General features: G+C 41.1%; 1 protein-coding gene across 4 annotated transcripts; it reads right to left on the bottom strand.

Annotated features, from left to right (window-relative positions):
• Nucleotides 1-4,183: 4,183 nt before the first annotated feature.
• Nucleotides 4,184-19,937, bottom strand: mrpl35 (mitochondrial ribosomal protein L35). 4 transcript variants are annotated; one of them, XM_043705610.2, is made up of 4 exons: nucleotides 19,799-19,937; nucleotides 15,699-15,891; nucleotides 12,111-12,252; nucleotides 4,184-4,604 (listed from the first exon to the last, which is right to left on the bottom strand). In XM_043705610.2, exons 1-4 carry the CDS (start codon nucleotides 19,821-19,823, stop codon nucleotides 4,512-4,514), a joined length of 453 nt encoding a protein of 150 aa, XP_043561545.1. In that variant the 5' UTR covers nucleotides 19,824-19,937; the 3' UTR covers nucleotides 4,184-4,511. The 4 variants fall into 4 exon arrangements, with proteins under 4 accessions (XP_043561545.1, XP_043561378.1, XP_087847422.1 ...); XM_043705443.2 differs by having other exon boundaries at nucleotides 4,184-4,608; nucleotides 19,799-19,934; XM_087991296.1 differs by lacking the exon at nucleotides 19,799-19,937 and adding an exon at nucleotides 19,232-19,438 and having other exon boundaries at nucleotides 4,184-4,608.
• Nucleotides 19,938-20,537: the final 600 nt, after the last annotated feature.

Raw genomic sequence — 20,537 nt, 5'->3', positions numbered from 1 at the left:
ATGCAGTCCATATTCAAATACAACAAAATCCGAACAATATCCAGGCTCGGGCTGACAAGTGGCAAGTAACATTCGCACCACACAATGATAATTTCCAGTAAGAGACAATCAAACCACCGTCCCTTGATACTGTCAACCCCTGATCCTCTTACCATTACTCAATCTCCTACAATCAATACCTTGTTACAGGGAATTACCAGGTCCAGAAACTACTGGACTTGCCATATAAACACAGTGGGCTACAAGAGATCAGAGGTTAGGAATACTGCAGTGAGTTACTTACTTCCTGACTCTCCCAAGCCTATCCACCATCTACAAGGCTGAAGTCAGGAGTGTGATATAATAGCCCCCATTTACCTGGATGTGTGCAGCTAAAACAAGACCAAGCAGTTTGACACCATCCAGGACAAAGCAGCCCACTTGATTGGCACCACATTCACAAACATCCACTCTTTCCACCACTGACATTCAGTAGTAGCAATGTATTATCTTCAAGATGCGCTGCAGAAATTTACCAAAGATCCTTAGAAAGCATCTTCCAAACCCAAATCCACTTACGTCTCGAAGGACAAGGGCAGCAGGTGTATGAGAACAACCTGCAAGTTCCCCTCCAAGTCACTCACCATCCTGACTTGTAAATATATTGCCGTTCCTTCAGTGTTGCTGGGTCAAAATCATGGAATTCGCTCCCTAATGGCATTGTGGGTGAACCCACAGCAATGCAGTGGTTCAAGGAGGCAGCTCACCACCACTTCCTCAAGGGCAAAAAGGATGGGTAATAAATCCTGACCAGCCAGAAATGCCCACATTTCCCGAATGAATAAATACAAAAAAAATCCAGCAAATTAAACTGGAAATAAAACGTTGTACTCAATTATACTTTGCCTTCAGAGGGATTTTGTGTCAATATGCAATAACTATGTAATGATTTACAAGACCTGAATCACTGAATTTATCAGAACACCAAATGAAATTCTGACTGGGCTGCGCGGGGGGGGTGGGGGATTCAATTGATGTCAGAAAGTTTCCTGTAACAAGTGTACTTAACACAAAATGAAATTGCAGAGAGTGTTGCAGGCACTTGGAATCTAGCTGGTTCATGTGATAGGAATTGTTTTTTCTCCTTGATGGATAGTCTGAATAGTGATCGATTTGTGAGCAAGGCTGAAATGGCTCAGGTTTCCTTGTTATTCTGATTTTGATTTATCTTCACCTGCGAGTAACAATTTTGTACTACAGATTGAACTTGCTGCATCAGACGAAACTGCGCAGCCTATGGTCTGCAATATGTAAATATCAAAACATGCAATGCCTTTCAAAGTGTCAGAACAACATTGTCTGAAATCAAAAGACAATTAATAGAAATGCACAGTGCAAAAGATATTTCAGAATTTAGTCGACTTTTGTTTGCTCATCAAGGATTGGACAGATTCTTAGCAACCGCTTTAATTTAAAACTTGATATTGTTTAAAATCCCTCCATGGCTTTGCCCCTTATTTCTGTAACTGCCTCCAACTCATTGTCTCTATTCTTCTGACTTTCCAAGCCTTTCTGCATTCTACACCCCCACCTCAGCCGTCTATTAATGGGGCCTATCCCTTCAGTTACATGCTCAGAATCCCATATGTAATCCATGCTCTGCCTCTTGACATCCTTTAAGTGGAAATTCACTCTCGGATGAGTGTCCTTCACTCCCCACCATCCCTCACACTCCCTCTATCCCCCCCCCCTCACACTCCCTCTATCCCCTCCTGACCTGTCCCTCACACTCCCTCTATTCCCCCCCTCACACACTCCCTCTATTCTTCTCACCCGTCCTTCACACTCCCTCTATAACCCCCCCCCACTGTCCTTCACATTCCCTCTCTCTCGTCCCTCACCATCCTCCCCACATACACCACACACACCTCCCCCAGAACCTTGGGACATTTTTCCCTAAATTAAATGCACTAAATAATTTCAAGCTGTTATGACAGAACAGAAAACATCACCGTTTTCATTGTATTCACCAGAATTATTTTCTCCAGAACTCATTTTGATTTTATAAAAGTGAATCTTATATTGCAAGTAAATGATCTGGAATGTATTGCTTATAAACATGGCAAAAGTAGATTCCACAAAAGATTTTTGAAAGTAATGAGAAAAATACTTGAAAATGAAAATATTTGCAGACTGCAAACAGAAGACCATGTAAATGGGATTAATGGTATATGGCTTTCACAGAACTAGTGCAGGCATTTGTGACAAAAATGGCCTGCTTTTGTCTTGGAAGATTCTAGAAGGTACTTGACTTAGCCCAACAATATGGTTGTACACTGACTTTCACTATGGCACATTGCCAAGCTTCTAGTGAACCCTGGAGACTCATGTCAACCATAAACACGATATAGTTGTAACTATAATTTACCTCATCATTTGAAATTTCAGGTGTTAACACTGGCTATGAGGGATATTGTCTTTGTGTGATGCTAACATTCTTCCGGTGATAGGCTGGACAATTAAAAAAAAACAAAAATAAATAGATAGGCTAGAAATTATACACTGGTGTTAAGTGTTGAGCACACAACTACTAATCTTATCTTGCACTGCAGTAGGGGTCAATTTGGACATGTGCAGCCTTACCTCCAAGTACAAAATCACTGTGCTAGCTTGATCACATATAGACACATTGAGTGAGAATGTAAAAAGAATTTCATGTTTTTGTAACAATTCTATTAATGCAGTCTATGCTATACAACACTGTGGATCTGTACAAGAACAATATACATGTTGAAATATATAATTGTACTTCTCATCAGCATATATTTAAAATAATTTGTTTGCAAGATGCACTGGTTTTAATACCTTAAACAAACGGTAGGCCTAATAAGGATCGATAGTGATTGTCTTAATTTCTACTGTATTCATCTATTCCCCCACTCCCCCTTCTGGTATGCATAATCTTTGTTTCTTTAAATTTGCAGCAAATAACTGCAGATCTGGCAGGCCAGAGCACTTTACAGTTGTATTCATTCACTTTTGTGTTCCCTGACTACAACAGTTAACTGTATATAGAGAATGTGTTGTTGCTATTACACTGGTTGCATTCAGAGTGCTGCATGAATTAAAGGATTGTTGTCTTATGTACATTTGTCACAGAACTCTTGCCATTGTAATAAAAGACTGAAAAAGATTATAACAAGAATGATTGCAGCTTCATGCTTTGGGAACACATTCACAAAAGACAATGACTATCTTTTAAAGCGTAGTTTGGTAGATTACTCTGCACAATTGACTAGACCAAAGTCATGGGTTCGCATGCTGCCTGAACTGAGTATTTCAAGGTCTGCGTAAGTACAGAAATACAATATTTTCCTAGAAAGGGGAGGGAGAAATTAAAAGTCAATTGTTCTGACTTGTATAGCACCTTTAACAAATGCGCTTGCATTTTATAAAAAGCAAACTATCCCAAGGTGCTCCATAGAAGTATCATCTCAGTTTCTCCATCCAAAGACAATCCACTCCAGCTGCAATGGGATCAAACAGTATATTGTTGATGTCCGTATGATCCACCATGGCCAACAAGTGAACTAAGTCAATTGCTCTGCTCCACCCTATGTTGCTATGGCAACATGCACTTTACAAGCATGTTGCAGCCTACAGACATGGATAGTAATGGCAGAGGTTCCAACTGCTTTCCATCACACGGCTGACCAGGAAACTCTTACACTCTTGCAGCCTGTCACTGGCATGTGTTGGAAGGAGGTACAAGTTGATACTTAACCTATCTAGCCATCTTATGAGTGCACATTCCTTGGGTATTAATCCTGGAGTGGGATTTGAACCAGAGTCTAGGATGCTGCTATGCCACAAGATCTTCTCTTCCAAAGAAATATGATCAGACAAAAAAAATTAACACTGGCCAAAGGAGGAACAGTTAGGATGGGGCAACAATAGTTTTGTTTCGAGGAGACAAAGAAATATGATGAGAAGTTCCTGTGTTTAAAGCCTAGACTGCTAAAGGCACAGTTGGTCATGAATTTTTAGTTCCTCTATTTGTGCCACTGTTAAGAGGGTCACTGGCAAGAGCTGACAAAATCTGTCACCTTAGTCAGAGACTGCAAGTAAACATGAAACCTGGAAACTCAGCGCTGTTCCAAAAACAAAATTGCTATCAAAAAATATTAAATTATATTACTCAGACTTACATGGAATGGAAGCTTTATTATGGAACACCAACAAATACAGACATACATTATAGATATTTGCCTGTATTATTTCTTCTGTCACCTGGCCTTCTAACATCCATAGTCAGTTGGTGTATTCTGTATAAAGTTAGTTCAGTATTAAATTCCAAACATATTCTTAACAAAGTGTGTTTCGTTAGCTTCTGGACCAATACAGAACGACTATAACTTTTGCCAGAACCATCACAAATCTTTAAACCTTTAGGTTTGTTCGATCATGGTACATTTGGTATGGGTCATTCACATACCAGTTCCGCCTTTTCCAGAAATCCGTTGTCATTTTGTCTAGCATTTTGCTTTGGGTCTTGTTGCAGAAGACATGTTGTCGGAGTCTACGTTTTCTCGCAGGCCGTTTCTTCCAAAGTTTTTTTTTGTAACCTGCCTGAAAGCAAAAGGAGCTGTGTTCAGGATCTAAGCAACATGACTCATTTCTGATGCAAAACCTGAGGACTGTTCAATCATAGTAAATGACTGGTAAGAAAGGAGAAAACAGCCATGTTCATCAGACTTTAGTGCAATAGAGTTTTCCCAAAATCATTTACGTCTCACATTTAGCCACTTTCATCATAACGCAACCTGATATACAAGAGGAAATAATGATGGAGACATTCTATTCACATGCAAACCATTGATCTACTTAAACAACATTATTTTACCTTTGACCAAATTTCGTATAGGGGATAATAATTACAATCAGTACATTTTGGCCTGCTCTTCATCTCATTTTAATCATTATATTTCAATTTCCTCATTCTACTTTCTTGAAATACAAAAGATTGTCTTGCATATCTCAATTCTGTCCTGTATATCTCTATTACTCTAAGACTCTGTAACAGTACTTCCCATTTTAATTACAATTGAGAGGATTTTCTTAATTACTTAGTCAATGTGGCAATCCTGCACTTATTGCTGTATTACCTTAATCCTATTGTCACTTTTTAAAACAAAATTCATTCATGGGAATTTATTGCCAGCATTTATTGCCCATACCTAATTATCTAGAGGGTAGTTATGAGTCAACTACATGTCTAGAGTCACATGTAGGCCAGATCAGGTAAGAATGACAGTTTCCTTCTCTAAAGAACATTAGAGTCAGAGATGTGCAGCATGGAAACAGGTCCTTCAGTCCAACTTGTCCATACTGATCAAATATCCTAACCTAATCTAGTCCCATTTGCCAGCACTTGGCCCATATCTCTCTAAAGCCTTCCTTCCATACACACACCACCCTCTGAGTGAAAAAATTGCCCCTTAGGTCCCTTTTAAATTTTTTCCCTCTCACCCTAAACCCATGCCCTCTAGTTCTGGATGCCCCCACCCCAAGGAAAAGACCTTGTCTATTTACCCTATCCATGCTCCTCATGAATTTATAAACCTCTATAAAGGTCACCCCTCAGCCTCCGACACTCCAGTGAAAACAGCCCCAGCCAACTCAACCTCTCCCTATAGCTCAAATTATCCAACTCAGGCAACATCCTGGTAAATCTTTTCTGAACCCTTTCAAGTTTCACAACGTCTTTCCGAAAGGATGGAGACCAAAATGGCACATAACATTGCAAAAGTGACCAAACCTATGTCCTGTACAGCTACAACATGACCTCCCAACTCCTGTACTCAATGCTCTGACAAATAAAGGAAAGCACACCAAACACCTTCTTCACTTTCCTATCTAGCTGTGACTCTACTTTGAAGGAACTATGAACCAGATGATTGAGAATCTCAAAGAATACATTGCCAACCCACTGCCAGTGTAAAATATCTCATGGTAGCTCAGGTGGAATTTGGAAAGGAAGAGGGTACATGCTGTTACCATCCTGAATGCTTGAATAATCAACACAGGAATAGGGAGGCAATCCTGATAAAAAATATCATCAGATGGGCCAATGGGCTGAGAAGTGGCAGATGGAATTTAATTTACATAAATGCGAGGAGCTGCATTTTGGGAAAGCAAATCTTAGCAGGACTGATACACTTAATGGTAAGGTCCTAGGGAGTGTTGCTGAACAAAGAGACCTTGGAGTGCAGGTTCATAGCTCCTTGAAAGTGGAGACACAGATGAATAGGATAGTGAAGAAGGCGTTTGGTATGCTTTCCTATTTTGGTCAGAGTATTGAGTACAGGAGTTGGGAGGTCATGTTGCACCATTAGTTAGACCACTGTTGCATGCAATTCTGGTCTCCTTCCGATCGGAAAGATGTTGTGAAACTTGAAAGGGTTGAGAAAAGATGTTGCCAGGGTTGGAGGATTTGAGCTATAGGGAGAGGTTGAATAGGCTAGGGCTGTTTTCCCTGGAGTGTCGGAGGCTGAGGGGTAACTTTATAGAGGTTTATAAAATCATGAGGGGCATGGATAGGCTAAATAGACAAAGTATTTTCCTTGGGGTGGGAGCAAGTGGGGAAAGATACAAAAGAGAACTAAGTGGCAACTTTTTCACTCAGAGGGTGGTATGTGTATGGAATGAGCTGCCAGAGGAATTGGTGGAGGCTAGTACAAGTGCAACATGTAAAAGGCAATTGGATGCGTATATGAATAGGAAGGGATATGGGCCAGGTGCTGGCAGGTGGGACTAGATGGAGTTAGGATATCTGGTCGGCATGGACGGGTTGGACCGAAGGTCTGTTTCCGTACAGTACATCTCTATGACTCTAACTGTTATTTTCTTAGAACACGGTTTTCAGTTCTGGAACAGTAACTAAAGGATAGGCTCCACCTAAACTGGAATGGGATCCAGGTTATTACAGAAAGGATAAGTAGAGAGGCAGCCAATGCTTAAAACTAGAAAGGTGGGAGAAAACATCCACAAGAAAATGTAAGCAGTCCAAATGTAAACAACGTAGGAAAGGAGAACACTGATGATAAGAATATAAGTTGAAACTTTATTGCTGGAACAGCACAGCAGGTCAGGCAGCATCCAGGGAACAGGAGATTCGACGTTTCGGGCACAGGCCCTTCTTTCGGCCTGTGCCCGAAACGTCGAATCTCCTGTTCCCTGGATGCTGCCTGACCTGCTGTGCTGTTCCAGCAATAAAGTTTCAACTTTGATCTCCAGCATCTGCAGACCTCACTTTCTCCCTGATAAGAATATAAGTAGAGTTATAGAATGGGAAGCCAAAATAACGGTTAAATATTAAGTGAGAACATTTTTTCTATTAAAAATGACACATAAACTGTTGTATAATTAAACAGCAGGACTGCAGGCTATTGTGTGCTCAGAGAACCAGACATGGGGCAGGGGGAGCCAGGAATGAAAACATTGCATGGTACAACATATTTAGAAGAGATAAAAGAGGGAAACTAGGGAAGTGGAATTGCTGTACTTATTTAGAATAGCATGCTAGTTGTAAGAAAAAGGGACACTGCACTTTGTATTACATACAGTTAAGATCTCTGCACATTAAAAAAAGGGATGCACTGACATTGTACTATGCAAGAGGATTTGAATACAAGAATAATGAAGTCTTGCTTCAAATATATAGGAGTTTGGTTAGACCACATCTGGAGTACGTGTCCAGTTTTATTCTCCTCCTCTCAAGAAAGGAATGATAGAAATAGGGTGAGTGCAACAAAGGTTCACTTGTTCCCAGCATGGTGGGATTGTTCAACAGAGAGAGACTGGGCAAGCTAGACTTATTCTCTAGAATCTCATTTCAAACTCAAAATACTTAAGGTGATAAGTAGGGTAAGATGCTTCCCTTGGTTGGGGCACAACTTAAAAATAAGGGGATATACTGGTGCAGGAAGCAAGGATTTCAATTCTTGGGTCACTGGGGTATGTTTAGCGGTAAGGATAAATTATACAAGAGGGACGGGTTGCACCTTAATAGGTGGGGGACCAGTATTCTGGCAGGTAGGTTTGCCACTGCAACACAGCCGCGTTTAAACTAAATAGTGGGGGCGAGGCGACAAACTGGAAGTTTAAGGAGGAAATTAAAGGGAAAGTTAGAACAAGAGAAGTCAAGAAAGACAACGGAATCAATGGAGCAGAAAACTCAAAAAAAGGATCATGCTGTGAGGTCAAGTGAATTAGGGATTGATAGGAAGGGTGCGAGGAGTAACAAAATAAAAATACTATATCTGAATGCACGAGGCATTAGAAATAAGGGGGATGAGCTTGAGGCTCATTTAGAAATTGGCAGTTACGATGTTGTGGGGATAACTGGCTTCAAGTGGACAGGGCCTGGGAAATGAATATTCAAATCTATACATGCTATCGTAAGTACAGACTGACTGGCAGAAGGGGTGGGGTGGCCCTGTTGGTAAGGAATGATATTCAGTCCCTTGCGCAGGGGGGACCTAGAATCAGGGGATGTAGAGTCAGTATGGATAGAGCTGAGAAATTCTAAGGATAGAAAGACCCTAATGGGAGTTATCTATTGACCCCCAAACAGTAGCCTGGATGTAGTGTGTAAGTTGAATAAGGAGCTGAAATTGGCCTGTCGCAAAAATATTACTACAGTTGTTATGGGGATTTAACATGCAGGTAAACGGAGAGAATCAGGATGGTACTGGACTCCAAGAAAGGGAGTTTGTGGAGTGCCTCCGAGATGGATTCTTAGAACAGCTTGTGCTGGAGCCTACCAGGGAGAAGGCAATTCTGGATCTGGTGTTGTGCAACGAACCAGATTTGATCAGGGACCTCAAAGTAAAGGAGCCATTAGGAGGTAGTGACCACAATACAATAAGCTTTAATCTGCAGTTTGAAAGGGAGAGGGTAGAATCGGAAGTGACAATATTTCAGTTGAATAAGGGGAACTATGGAGCTATGAGGGAGGAGCTGGCCAAAGTTCAATGGTGCAATACCCTAGCAGGGATGGCAGTGGAACAACAATGGCAGGTATTTCTGGGTATAATGCAGAAGATGCAGGATCAGTTCATTCCAAAAAGGAAGAAATATTCAAAGGGGAGACAGGGGTGCCCGTGGCTGACGAGGGAAGTTAAGGACCATATAAAGACAAAAGGGAAAAAGTATAACATAGCAAAGATGAGTGGGAAATCGGAGGACTGGGAAGCTTTTGAAGAACAACAGAGGATAACTAAAAAGGAAATACACAAAGAAAAAATAAGGTACGAACGGTAAACTGGCCAAAAATATAAAGGAGAATAATAAAGGCATTTTTAGGTTTGTGAAAAGAAAAAAAGGTTAAGACTAAAATTGGGCCCTTGAAGACAGAAATGGGTGAATTTATTACGGGGAACAAAGAAATGGCAGAAGAGTTGAATTGGTACTTTAGATCTGTCTTCACTGGGGAAGACATGAGCAATCTCCCAGATGTAACAGATCTCCCAGTGGCTGAAGGACCTGAACTGAAGGGAATTTATATTAGGCAGGAAATGGTGTTGGAGAGACTGTTAGGGCTGAAGGCTGATAAGTCCCCAGGACCTGATGGTCTGCATCCCAGGGTACTGAAGGAGATGGCTCTAGAAACTGTGGAAGCATTGGTGATCATTTTCCAATGTCCTATAGATTCAAGATCAGTTCCTGCGGATTGGAGGGTGGCTAATGTTGTCCCACTTTTTAAAGAAAGGAGGGATAGAGAAAACAGAGAATTATAGACCAGTTAGTCTGACCTCAGTGGTGGGAAAAATGCTGAAATCAATTATAAAGGACGAAATTACGACACATCTGGATAGCAGTAACAGGATAGGTCAGAGTCAGCATGGATTTATGAAGGGGAAATTATGCTTGACTAATCTTCTGGAATTTTTTGAGGATGTAACTCTGAAAATGGATAAGAGAGATCCAGTGGATGTGGTGTACCTGGACTTTCAGATAGCCTTTGATAAGGTCCCACATAAGAGGTTAGTGAGCAAAATTAGGGCACATGGCATTCGGGGCAAAATACTGACATGGATTGAAAATTGGTTGGCTGACAGGAAACAAAGAGTAGTGATAAACGGCTCCCTTTCAGAATGGCAGGCGGTGACCAGTAGGGTACCGTAGGGATCAGTGCTGGGACCGCAGCTTTTTACAATATACATTAATGATATAGATGAAGATATTAAAAGTAATATCAGCAAATTTGCTGATGACACAAAGTAGAGTGGCAGGGTGAAATGTGAGGAGGATGTTAGGAGAATACAGGGTGAACTGGACAGGCTAGGTGAGTGGACGGATGCATGGCAGATGCAGTTTAATGTGGATAAATGTGTGGTTATCCACTTTGGTGGCAAGAACAGGAAGGCAGATTACGACCTAAATGGAGTCAAGTTAGGTAAAGGGGCAGTACAACGAGATCTAGGTGTTCTTGTACATCAGTCAATGAAAGCAAGCATGCAGGTACAGCAGGTAGTGAAGGAGGCTAATAGCATGCTGGCCTTCTTAACAAGAGGAATTGAGTATAGAAGCAAAGAGGTCCTTCTGCAGCTGTACAGGGCCCTGGTGAGACCGCACCTGGAATATTGTGCGCAGTTTTAGTCTCCAAATTTGAGGAAAGACATTCTGGCTATTGAGGGAGCACAGCGTAGGTTCACGAGGTCAATTCCCGGAATGGCAGGACTATCTTACGCTGAAAGATTGGAGCGACTGGGCTTGTATATGCTTGAGTTTAGAAGGCGGAGAGGGGATCTGATTGAGATGTATAAGATTATTAAAGGATTTGACACTCTGTAGGCAGGAAGCATGTTTCCGCTGATGGGTGAGTCCCGAACCAGAGGACACAGCTTAAAAATAAGGGGTAGGCCACTTAGAACAGAGTTGAGGAGAAACCTCTTCACCCAGAGAGTGGTGGATATATGGAATGCTCTGCCCCAGAAGGCTGTGGAGGCCAAGTCTCTGGATACTTTAAAGAAAGAATTGGATAGAGCTCTTAAGGATAGTGGAATCAAGGGTTATGGGGATAAGGCAGGAACAGGATACTGATTGAGGATGATCAGCCATGATCATAATGAATGGTGGTGCTGGCTCGAAGGGCAGAATGGCCTACTCCTGCACCTATTGTCTATTGTCTACTTAGGTCCAATATGACGAGCCTTTTTTGTAAACTGAGCATTGTGAATACTTGAAATTCTCTTTCCCGGAGGACTATGGAGGCACTGTCTTTGTGCATGTTTTAAATTGTAGATTGTAAAATTTATCATTATCAATGATGTATGGAGTTTTTGGACTGGGATGGATAAAGGTATCTGCCCAAGGACTGCAGCAGTTCAAGAGGACACCATGAGCAATATATACTGGTCTAGCTAGTGTTGTCTAAATCACATGAAGAATAAAAAAAAAGAGAAAATAGAAGAAGGTTTTCCAAAAGTAAGAAACATTATGAGAAACAGTCAGTATGGCCTTCAAAAGGCCAAAACTGCTTGACCAATCTTTTTTTAATTTTTGAGGAACCAGTAGAATGGACAGTGGTAACAGTAGATACATTCAATCCAAATTTTTCACCTCTCACCTTAAACCTATGCCCTCTAGTTTTGGACTCCCCTACCCTTTGGACTCACCCTATCCATGCCCCTCATGATTTTATATACCTCAATAAAGATTATCCCTAGGCCTCTGATCCTCCAAGCAAAATATCACCAGCCTATTCAGCCTTTACCTATACCTCAAACCCTCCAACCCTAGCAACATCCTTGTAAATCCTTTCTGAAGCCTTTCAAGTTAACAACATCTTTCCTATAGCAGGGAGACCAGAATTGAATGTAGTATTCTAAAAGTGGCCTCATTAATATCCTGTACAGCCACAACATGACCTCCCAACTCCTGTACTCAGTGCATTCACCAATAACGACAAGCATACCAAACACTTTCTTCTCTACCTTGTCTACCTATGATTCCACTTTCAAGGAACTACAAACTTGCACCCCATTCCTAAATGATGTCATTAGCTTGTGAAATTTGTTTAAAAATAAAATGCATCTCTTCCAATGCTGAATGTTGTGAACACAGACCTTTCTGCGCACCCAGAGACCACAGTGCAGTCGTAGGAACCTTTTGACAACAGATTTCACCGATTTCCGCTTTCCTTTACGCAGACTGCAGTAAGTGAGAGCTCTCACCGATTGTTGAAAATTAGTAGCACAGTTAGGCAGACTAAACAAAGGAAATACATCACATTAATACAATATTTACAATAGTCCATCGCTCTTTATACGACATTGGTTAACCAAAGCCCATCTGGTCAGTAATTCAGGCCACATGTATCTCAATAAACCTCGATATTTGTTCGCGTGAAAACCTGTGGGGATGTCACTGGAAAGGAAGTGAAAGTGGCAGTCAGTACCTTGGAAAGGTTTGTCTCCAATTCCCTTACAGTTTCTAATTTAGATTCTTTGTTACTGGGAACACAATGGAGTGGAGATCGTTTCTAGCAACAGCTGCAAGGAGACTCAGAGGCTTTGAAGAAAAAGAAGTAACGCAACAGCATCTTCTGCTGTTTCCAATACTTACTGATCTATTGTATATTTCCTTCACTTTCAAATTTCTACCATTTTGTCTTACCTTCTAAAATTGGTCCATATTACTCTCAGGACATACGATTATTCTTTGACATACGCAGATAAAAGCCAGCAATTAGCCTAGGATGCAAATACTAATTGTCCTGTTTTTACTTTAAATAAGCAGGACTTTTTGTGTTGTGTGGATTTATAGGAAACTGATGCTGTGGTACTGATTTCAGTTATGTTAATAGGTTTAAAATTTTACTTGTGATCACTTTTCATGTTCAGTGGCGTGGTCAGTTGCTACCCTATGTAAATCTGATATGCCTTATGTTCTCTCACACTGTCCACAATTACTTTAACAATCGCATGATTCTGAATGTAGCAACCATGTAGTGGCACGGTGGCTCAGTGGTCACCACTGCTGGCTCACAGAGCCAGTGACCTGGATTCAATGCCAACCTCGGATGACTGTGTGGAGTTTGTACATGCTCCCCTTATCAGTATGAGTTTCCTCCAGGAGCTCCTGTTTACTCTAACTGTCCAAACATATGGAGGCTAAATGAATTGGCCATGCTAAATTGTCCATAGTGTCTCAGGATGTGCAGGCTAGGTAAGTTAGCCATGGAATACGCAGGGTTACAGGGATAGGGTAGGGGAGCATGGGTCTGGGTGGGAGGCTGTTTGGAGAGTCAATGAAAACTTGATGGGCTGAATAGCTTGCTTCCACCCTGTAGGGATTCAATGATTCTGTGACATCCCCTTGAGATCGAAATCAGATATTCATGTCTTTGGTATAATGCTTCTTCAATCCCCATGAAACGAACAGAACATAAACTTGTTGAAACAAAACCAAATACCAATCATTGCGCTTCTCTAACTCATAGCAAGTTCACATGGTTCTTAGCAGATTCATTCAGTTCAAGCATTATCATGTGACTTTGTGTAATAACATATTAGTGGGTTGCTTTACTTATACAAGATAACAATTCGCTACATTTGTAAGTTTTTCTCAGCCGGTCTGAAGATTCTTCAAACAATTTCATTCCTTAATGGTATTTTCATAAACTTAACATTGTGATCTTTGCGTGACCTCACAGCCTTTCTCAATTGTTTTTCAAATTTTCCTTTGTTGATGGTTAAAAAGGCTGTCAAACCAATCCCGGAAACAGGCTTTCCAATATAATAGTTGTGAGGTTTCTTACTGATTATTACAATTTGCATCCTTATAGCATCCTTAATGTAGCAAAATATCCCACATTATCCCAACTAGGAGTGAGGGAAGGCAAAACATTTTGACTCAGAATTGATAGAACTTGGAAGGCACTGTCTGGGAGGGTAGAGGAGGCAGATTCAATTGAAGGTTTCAAAAGAGTTGGTTATATATTTGAAAGTGATCAAGTTAGAGGGCTATGAAGAAAGGGCTGGAGAATGGGACTAGCTAGGTAGCTCTACAGACATGATGGGTTGAATGGCCTCCATCTGCTCTGTAAAATCCCATGATTCTATTTGACAGAAGTGTTAAACAAAATTTGACACCAAGCCACATAAGGAGATAGGAGGGCCAACGTTCCATTTAAAATTAAGTTGTTGTTTTAAGCACAGTCCTGCGAACACAAAGCCTTATTCATCACAAAGCAAAGCCCATTACTGCTATATGCACCTGTGCAGCAGCTGTGAGCACATTGTTTAGGGTAAATGACCAAAAACATGATCAAAAAGGCAGGTTTTAAGGACCTTTCATATGTGCAAGGAGAGGAACAGGACTGGACATGTTCAAGACAGAATTTCTGAGTTTAAGGGCCTGATAGTTTTTATCCCAGTTAACTCTTGCAGAGCAATACAACAGAAACAATACAAATGGTCAGAACTGGAGAAATGCAAGTACCTCAGAGGGTTGTTGGGTTGGAGGAAACAAACCAACAAATTGAACATCATACAGTTCTTTAGGGAAAATAACTAGCTAAGTGCCTTTTTTAAAAATGATGCTTCAAAGTGTAATATATTTGCATAATTTGCTTAATTCACCAGCATACAAACAGTGCTTTATGACAGTCTTCATGCAGTGAAGCAACAAATCCATTTCATTATCAAGACAAATAAATTCTCTGAATAGTACAAGCTTAAAAACAGCACTGAATTTTGAAAACACAAATCCCACAATAATCCCACAATGAACTAAAATTATGTTCTAGTAATTGCATGATTTATCTGAGTTGTTGTTCAGTAGTAGCTGTCATTGCTGTCAGATTTTGGTAGATTCAACTTAATCAGTATCAGGTATTTGGATCAGCTATGATCTTGTTCAGTGGCGGAGTAGGCTCAAGGAGCCAAATGATCTAATGCTCCTTATTTGTATGTACCTCTCTACAAATAGTGTGTGAATAAGCAAAAAAGAAAAAAAATCAGACCTTGGGTAAGCGAACATTTCCCACACTCTCTTTTTTTTTTATCATTTAATCTCCTTTGTATTTAGGTTCTGTCACATAGTGGAATAAATCCTAATCGAGTACAGGGAAATATGCTGTTTCCTTGAATGTAGCGAAGTTATTTCATAAACTTAGTGGTGTTTGGATGTAATTAACAAGTGCAATACACTTTGACTCAAACAGCCAATCAACACAAACTGTCTGGCAGGAAGGACCCCACAAATGAAGTATGGTGTGGGAAGAAAGCTAATGTCAAAACTGAAAACAAGAAAAAATACTATAATTTAAAAGAACAAATTAATTTGATGCGCCAATAGAAGACTGGCATGCTGATTTCTCCGTTACAAGCCATAAAGAAATAGTGTATGAGAATTCACTTTTGGACCACACATCCACATGACTTAGAACCACTGAAGTAAAATGCTAACTCCCTCCCTCACAGCATTGTGGGTCTACCTACATCATTAGGACTGCAGAAAGTAAATCACCACCTTCTCATGAGAATTAGGGATATATAATGAAAGCAGGCCCTGCCACAATGGCCTCAATCCCATGAGAGAGGAAAAAAAAAGTGCATCTGAGTTTACACACAAAAGATACAAATTAATATGATAAACAAAGGCACTTGAAATTTTAAATCACGAGGGAAAATGTCTATTTTCAAACTCACCTCTTGATAGTAGCGAATTTATGTGCACACATGTAGTTACTGCCCAAAGGTAGCCCCAGTCTGGTTACCGTAGAGATAGTTGGAGATTGAATGTATCGGAGATCGAGGGTGGCAAACCTGGATACCAGCTGTGTAATGGAGGAACCTCCTGCAACATTTTTCCGCACCAAAGGAAGGAAGCGCATTAACGTTCCTTAAAACAAAGAAAAAAAGCGTTCTTACTTTTCAAAGTTACAATATTTTATTTATTTATCTTATAAAATTAGTGTAAAAATCAGGTCAGAATAGTAAAACACTAGTTAAAAGTCCTACAGAATGGTCAGATACTTGTACAGTCTGCAAAAGTAAGTTTAGATACTTGATTGATCTCAGTGTTTAGGAAGCATTGTACCGCTCAATATCTCAAACCCTAGCATAACTTTTCCTCTCCAAGTACTGAACCACTTTCTCTTGGATGTATTGAAATAATTGACCCCAACTGTTTCACTTAGTGATCCATTCCATTTGCTCACATGTAAACTGGTTTACACATAAATTGCCACTTTACTTACCTCAAGTCTTTGCCAATTTTGCAGCAAGTGCAAAGTTATATAAATGAGCACAAGTTCAATAGGAGTACAGTTATGGAAATGGAAAAGGTATATGCCCACGTGAATTTCAAAGGAATGGACCTGATGGAGAATAAAATGCTGTAAACCTCAGTCTGCAGATCAGTGATGGAACAGCTGAGCAAATGAATGCTTTAACAGTTCTTTGAGTCAAGGTTCCAGTCCATTAACTATTATCGAAAATAACTTACCTCTGTTCCCTTCTACTGTACTATATCATCTGATCAAGAGACTCCTTTTTCAATTCACAGTGAACGTGCTAGCCACATGTTGCAGGATTAATACAGATGCCCTTGCAGCTGATGACATCTATGCATCAGCTGTCCATACTTTGAGATACCCAGTTCTTCCATGGTTGTATTAGCATGCATGCCAGGGCTTACAGAAATGGTTAGCGTCACTTTGAAAGTAAGCAATGTGGCATCACTGGCTCTTGACCTCAGTATGTCTTCTTTGCTAACACGCAAAGTATGAAATGCTTTGACTCAAAAAGGCCATCAGGCAAAATAGTCAATCAAGCAATTAACATTTTCAAGCAATCAACATGCAGCAGAGAAAGATGATCTCCCCTTTCTGTGAATGTATGTGGACACAGAGCAATTCTCCAAATAAAGTGATTCAAAGTTTTAAAATTGGAAAGAAAACTTAGGAAATGCAAGCCAACGTCAGCAATCCACACATGGCAAAATCATAGAAAATTGTGCCACTCAAACATCCATTTTAACAGTCAATTCACTAACAACTTAAACGTGGGTTGTATTTGATGTCCTAGGGATGACAGAAAAGTGCATTTAGGATATATAAGCCCCCATTTAAATACAATATACAAACAGAAAATTGGATTCCTGTCTCAACTCCAATAAAGACCTAAAAAGTCACATAGGACCAACAGAAGATGCAAAATAGGCAGAACTAAATTTTTACCAAATTGGGAGTATAATAAAGAATAGACATAGTCTCAAGATTTCCACAACAGTGATGATAAAGTCCTGTATGTCCAAATCCAGGTCTAGAAGCCTATTTCTGAAGGCCAGTGGTCAGAATGCTACCACTGGCCATAGTAACATTGCATTGGGCATTCAACATGGACGTTCAAGGTTTGCAGCAAAGTATTGCCAGCCTCAAGAATCCTCTGCAGAACCAGAGATGTTCACAGGCAGGAACAGGTAAGTCATTCTACCTTGACTGATGCCAATATTTTTCTAAATCAATCACACCAATCTTTGTTCTCATTGAAATTTTTACCCACTCTTTTCCTGAAATGCTGCATATTTTTGATTTGAAATTATTTTTTCAACATTGATTTTGCCACAGATTCACATCCCATGCTTGTTTCCAATCATTAATTTGGCAGGCAGATGGTACTGAGCTGCCTTCTTGAACTACTATACTCCTCCAATTAAGGAGGGAGAGTTCTAAGGATTTTGACCCAGCCACACTGAATGAACAGTGATGTCCAGTAGTTCCAAGCCAAGATGATGAATGGCTCAGTGGGGCACTTGCAAGCCAGACTGTTCCCAATACATCTTCTGGCCTTCTAGATGGTAGTGGTCATATATTTGGAAGATATTGTTGAAGAAGCCTTGATGAATTTCTGTATTGTATCTTATAAATGGTAGAAGATAGCACATCAGAGGCAAAAGAAGCAAAAGTTGAAGATGGTGAATTCATTGCTAATGAAGCAGTCTGCTTTGTGCTGTATGATGCTAAACTTCTTGAGTGGTATTGGTGCTGTTCAAATCCAGACAGGTAGGGAATATTCCATCACATACCACCATCAATAAGCACAAGTCAGGTATCAGGTGAGTTAGGATTTGTTGCCTTTATTTGCTCTTATAGCCACAGCAAGTATTGATATTTTCTTAATTAAACTGATCAAAGATGTTATAATGCATCTCTAAGGGAGTCTCATTATCTTATATTCCACAACTACTTGATGAAAGAAATGTGCTCTGAAAGCTAGTGCTTCCAAATGAACCCATTGCACTATAAACTTTGTGAGATTTTTAACCTAGAACAAACCAAGGCCTCCTGGTCTAGCAAGAGGAACACTTCCATTGCACACAAGAACCCTTATACAGTATTTATAAAATGCTGCTGCCAAACCTACTGAGTTTCTGCAGCACTTGACTTCAGATTTCCAGTATTTTGCCTTTATTTTCAGCTTCAGGAGATGTTATTACACACCTTTGGGAGCAAGTTAGACTCAAATCTGGGTCTGGATTCTGGATCAGTGGTGCTGGAAGAGCACAGCAATTCAGGCAGCATCCGAGGACAGGCAAAATCGACGTTTCGGGCAAAAGCCCTTCATCAGGAATAAAGGCAGAGAGCCTGAAGCGTGGAGAGATAAGCTAGAGGAGGGTGGGGTGGGGAGAGAGTAGCATAGAGTACCGAGTTTGTTTCAGGACATGGTTGAAGAGCTTCAGGGCTGAGGAATTGACCTGGGAGTTGCAGTGGGAGAGAGACTCACAGATTCTTGTAGAGAGAGGAGGAAAACTTCTTCAAGGCAGGCATCTGCAGTCATTGTTTTTACCTCGTGATTTTAACCCTACTGCGAATCCTCTTGCAAGGATGCCTGCCTTGAAGAAGTTTTCCTCCTCTCTCTACAAGAATCTCAGGGAGTCTCTCTCCCACTGCAACTCCCAGGTCAATTCCTCAGCCCTGAAGCTCTTCAACCATGTCCTGAAACAAACTCGGTACTCTATGCCACTCTCTCCCCACCCCCACCCTCCTCTAGCTTATCTCTCCACGCTTCAGGCTCTCTGCCTTTATTCCTGATGAAGGGCTTTTGCCCGAAACGTCGATTTTGCCTGTCCTCGGATGCTGCCTGAATTGCTGTGCTCTTCCAGCACCACTGATCCAGAATCAAACCTGGGTCTGCTGGCCCAAAGGAATTTATAAACGTCTAGGTATTTTCCAACCAACCTATTCAGAGAGGGCAGTACATATTTCTGGGGAGCAAGTAGACGTTCGGTCCATTTTAATCAACGACAAGCTCCGGGATGTTGACAGTGAATTACAGAAATTCAGGGGCGATAGTTAAGAGGCCCTCTCGTTAGAGATGGTCATCGCCTCATTAATACTACCTCTGACAACAAGCAAAAAAAAATCGCCCAGAGCATTCCAGTTGGACTATAACCTGGTTTAGTCTGATTTCTAACTTTGACCACCCCAGCCCAACACTGGCACCGTCACTATCAGAGCATTCCCGGTTGCCCAGGCCCACCAGCGGATAGCCGCCTGTATTCTCTCGGCTGACGGAGGACGAGGTCTCGGCTGACGGAGGACGAGGCCTCTCCTGTCCTCCCCCCCGGGGGGTGAAGAGTGTCCCGTGCCCGGAGCAGAAAGGACGGGATGACCTTAACCGCGGGCCAGCAAGCCCTGCCTGCCCCACCGATTCCTTTCCCCCTACCCGGGCATCCCCCCCCCTCCTCCTCCTCCCTCCTCCTCCTCCTCCTGTATCCCCCCGCCCCATTCCCAGGTTGTATTCACCCGCCGCGCTCCTGAGCGCCGCCATCTTCACCGACGGTGTCCTCCCGCGGTCAAAACCCAGACTCGCGTAATTCAAAATGTATCCACAAACTCGGGATAGTTGTGCAGAGAGCAGCGTCACGCCTGCATCGACACTTTATCATCTCCACAAAATAGCTCGACAAATCCAATTTTTTATCTGCCCCGAAAACATTTCACTGGGTGAAACGAGGAATGGAAATCAAATACTTTCTCAAGCTAGCTTTGAACTGAGCTGCTTTGGTCTGTCTCCAGGTTAATTATCTGAAAAAACCTATTTCAGTGCTGTATGACTCTGTGACTTCATCAATAAAAATGCTTATTTTCATTTTTAATTTGACCAATTATTTAATAAAACTATGCATTATTTGTAACTATCTTTGAGAAGGATAGTGCAGAGTTTCAAAGGGTAGGGACAAATTGAAGACTTGTTCTGAAGAAGAGTGACTGGACCTGAATGCAAAATTACAAATACGCAAGAATCCAAAAACATGATTGCAAAATGAAATTTCCGCTTTCTCTCCACAGATGCTGCTGATTCCTGCTGTTTTTTTTCCAGCAATTTCTGTTTTTGTTTGGGACAATTGAGAATGGGCTGATAAGACGCAGTTAATGCATAATTTCAAACTGTTTGGAATGATGAAGAGACAATACATTTGAAGGGTACGATTCTTAGTGGAATGCAGGAGTAGAGGGACCTATGTGTATATGTGCATAAATC

This window comes from Chiloscyllium plagiosum, unplaced genomic scaffold (genome assembly GCF_037043375.1).
Source record: "Chiloscyllium plagiosum isolate Xiang-an unplaced genomic scaffold, Cpla_swu_hap1 HiC_scaffold_1, whole genome shotgun sequence".
Classification (NCBI taxonomy): domain Eukaryota; kingdom Metazoa; phylum Chordata; class Chondrichthyes; order Orectolobiformes; family Hemiscylliidae; genus Chiloscyllium; species Chiloscyllium plagiosum.
This window is presented reverse-complemented; position numbering and strand designations above follow the sequence as displayed.

Coding starts and splice junctions, on each gene's coding strand:
- mrpl35 (XM_043705443.2), bottom strand. CDS start 19,823: ATGGCGGCGCTCAGGAGCGCGGCGG. Junction 15,892..19,798: donor GGCGCTCAGGAGCGCGGCGG/GTGAATACAACC, acceptor CTTTGTTTTAAG/GAACGTTAATGCGCTTCCTT. Junction 4,609..12,110: donor GTCTCTGGGTGCGCAGAAAG/GTCTGTGTTCAC, acceptor TTTTGCTTTCAG/GCAGGTTACAAAAAAAAACT.